Here is a 1,854-nt window from a genome sequence, read left to right as displayed (position 1 = left end):
CCAATCACAGCACACACTGGCCCAGCCGACCAATCACAGCACACACTGGCCCAGCCGACCAATCACAGCACACACTGGCCCAGCCGACCAATCACAGCACACACTGGCCCAGCCGACCAATCACAGCACACACTGGCCCAGCCGACCAATCACAGCACACACTGGCCCAGCCGACCAATCACAGCACACACTGGCCCAGCCGACCAATCACAGCACACACTGGCCCAGCCGACCAATCACAGCACACACTGGCCCAGCCGACCAATCACAGCACACACTGGCCCAGCCGACCAATCACAGCACACACTGGCCCAGCCGACGCACACACTGACACACTGGCCCAGCCGACCAATCACAGCACACACTGGCCCAGCCGACCAATCACAGCACACACTGGCCCAATCACAGCAGTATGAGAGCCTGTTCTAGTGCACCCCCAAAACTAAATCAAGACTTTGTAAAAAAACATAATAGGACCCCTTTAAGTGGTATACAGTGGTGTAAATATGAAACACAACAGTTTACAAAAACAAACGTCACCTCTGCTTCTGCTTGACGTCCTCAAAGCCGACCATCATCACGGTTCTGCTGGAGATCTTCAGATCTTCTTCGATAGCCTCCTGTAGTTCCACCTCGTAGCGCTGCTTCAGAGCCGTCACGTAATCCACACCGAAACTGGCCTTTTTGGGCCGAACGAACGAGCCGCCCTTTGGGTGTCTGACGGAGAACACAAACAAGCTGTAGTTCACTTCCAGAATAAAAACCTCCTGATCATTTACTCACCTTCACGTCATCCGAGATGTTCATGTCTTTCTGTCTTCAGTCGCAAAGAAATGAAGGTTTTTGAAGAAAACATTCCAGGATTTTTCTCCATATAATGGACTTCAATGGGATTCAACGGGCTGAAGATCACATCACAGTTTCAGAGCAGCTTCAAAGAGCTCTACAGGATCCCAGCCGAGGAATAAGAGTCTTATCTACAGAAACCATCGCTCACGTTATTAAAAAAAAACATTTATATAGTTTTTAACCACAGATGCTCATCTTGCACTAGCTCATGCGTGACCTAATCACGTTGGAAAGGTCACGCGTGACGGAGGCGGAAGCACCGACCCAGTGTTTACAAAGCGAACGTGCAAAGAAAGTCAAACGCGCTTTACAATAAATATAAAACAACCATGTCGGATGATTTTGAAGTTGGAGGAGAAAATGAGATGGAGTTTTTCTTTCTGAAGCGGAGCACACAGACGAAGAGCTGACCGCATGACCTTTCCAACGGGATTACGTCACGCGTGAAGTCCAGCTACTGCAAGACCTGCATTTGTGGTTAAAGGCACAGTATGTAAGTTTTCGCCGCTAGAGGGCGCGTACTCAAAACAAACAAAGACACAACAGTGTAGTTTGATGAGGCCGTGGCTGAGTGTGGAATCATGGGAGTTGTGGTCTTCATCCGCACAGCCGACGCAATCCGACGAGACTCGGGCAGAAATCATGTTCATGGATGAGCTAATGATTTATTAACGTAGTAGAATGAAGCAGGGTGAGGCTGAAAGCCGTCGAAGCGAAACGAGGCACTGAACGAGTGCGACACACGACTGGAAAGCAGCGGAGCTTTTATTATGCCGCAGTCGAGCGCTTCCGCTGCTTCCGGTCATGCGTCTGTGGCTTTCATTATGCCACAGTCGAGCGCTTCCGCTGCTTCCGGTCGTGCGTGTGTGGGGTAAAGCAGCGGGGCTTTTATTATGCCACAGTCGAACGCTTCCGCTGCTTCCGGTCGTGCGTGTGTGGGGTAAAGTAGCAGGGCTTTTATTATGCCACAGTCGAGTGCTTCCGCTGCTTCCGGTCGTGCGTGTG

The 1,854-nt window shown here is 50.8% G+C and overlaps 1 protein-coding gene across 1 annotated transcript in view; it reads right to left on the bottom strand.

Moving 5' to 3' along the window:
* LOC107574186 (tubulin-specific chaperone E-like) overlaps positions 1 to 1,854 on the bottom strand; it is a 17,119-nt gene that overhangs the window by 11,093 nt on the left and 4,172 nt on the right. The window contains 1 exon segment of the mRNA XM_016260651.1: positions 541 to 717. Within this exon segment, the coding sequence (XP_016116137.1) occupies positions 541 to 717 (177 nt within the window).

This window comes from Sinocyclocheilus grahami, unplaced genomic scaffold, assembly GCF_001515645.1.
Source record: "Sinocyclocheilus grahami isolate Dianchi unplaced genomic scaffold, SAMN03320097.WGS_v1.1 scaffold2139.1, whole genome shotgun sequence".
In the NCBI taxonomy this organism is placed as follows: domain Eukaryota; kingdom Metazoa; phylum Chordata; class Actinopteri; order Cypriniformes; family Cyprinidae; genus Sinocyclocheilus; species Sinocyclocheilus grahami.
This window is presented reverse-complemented; position numbering and strand designations above follow the sequence as displayed.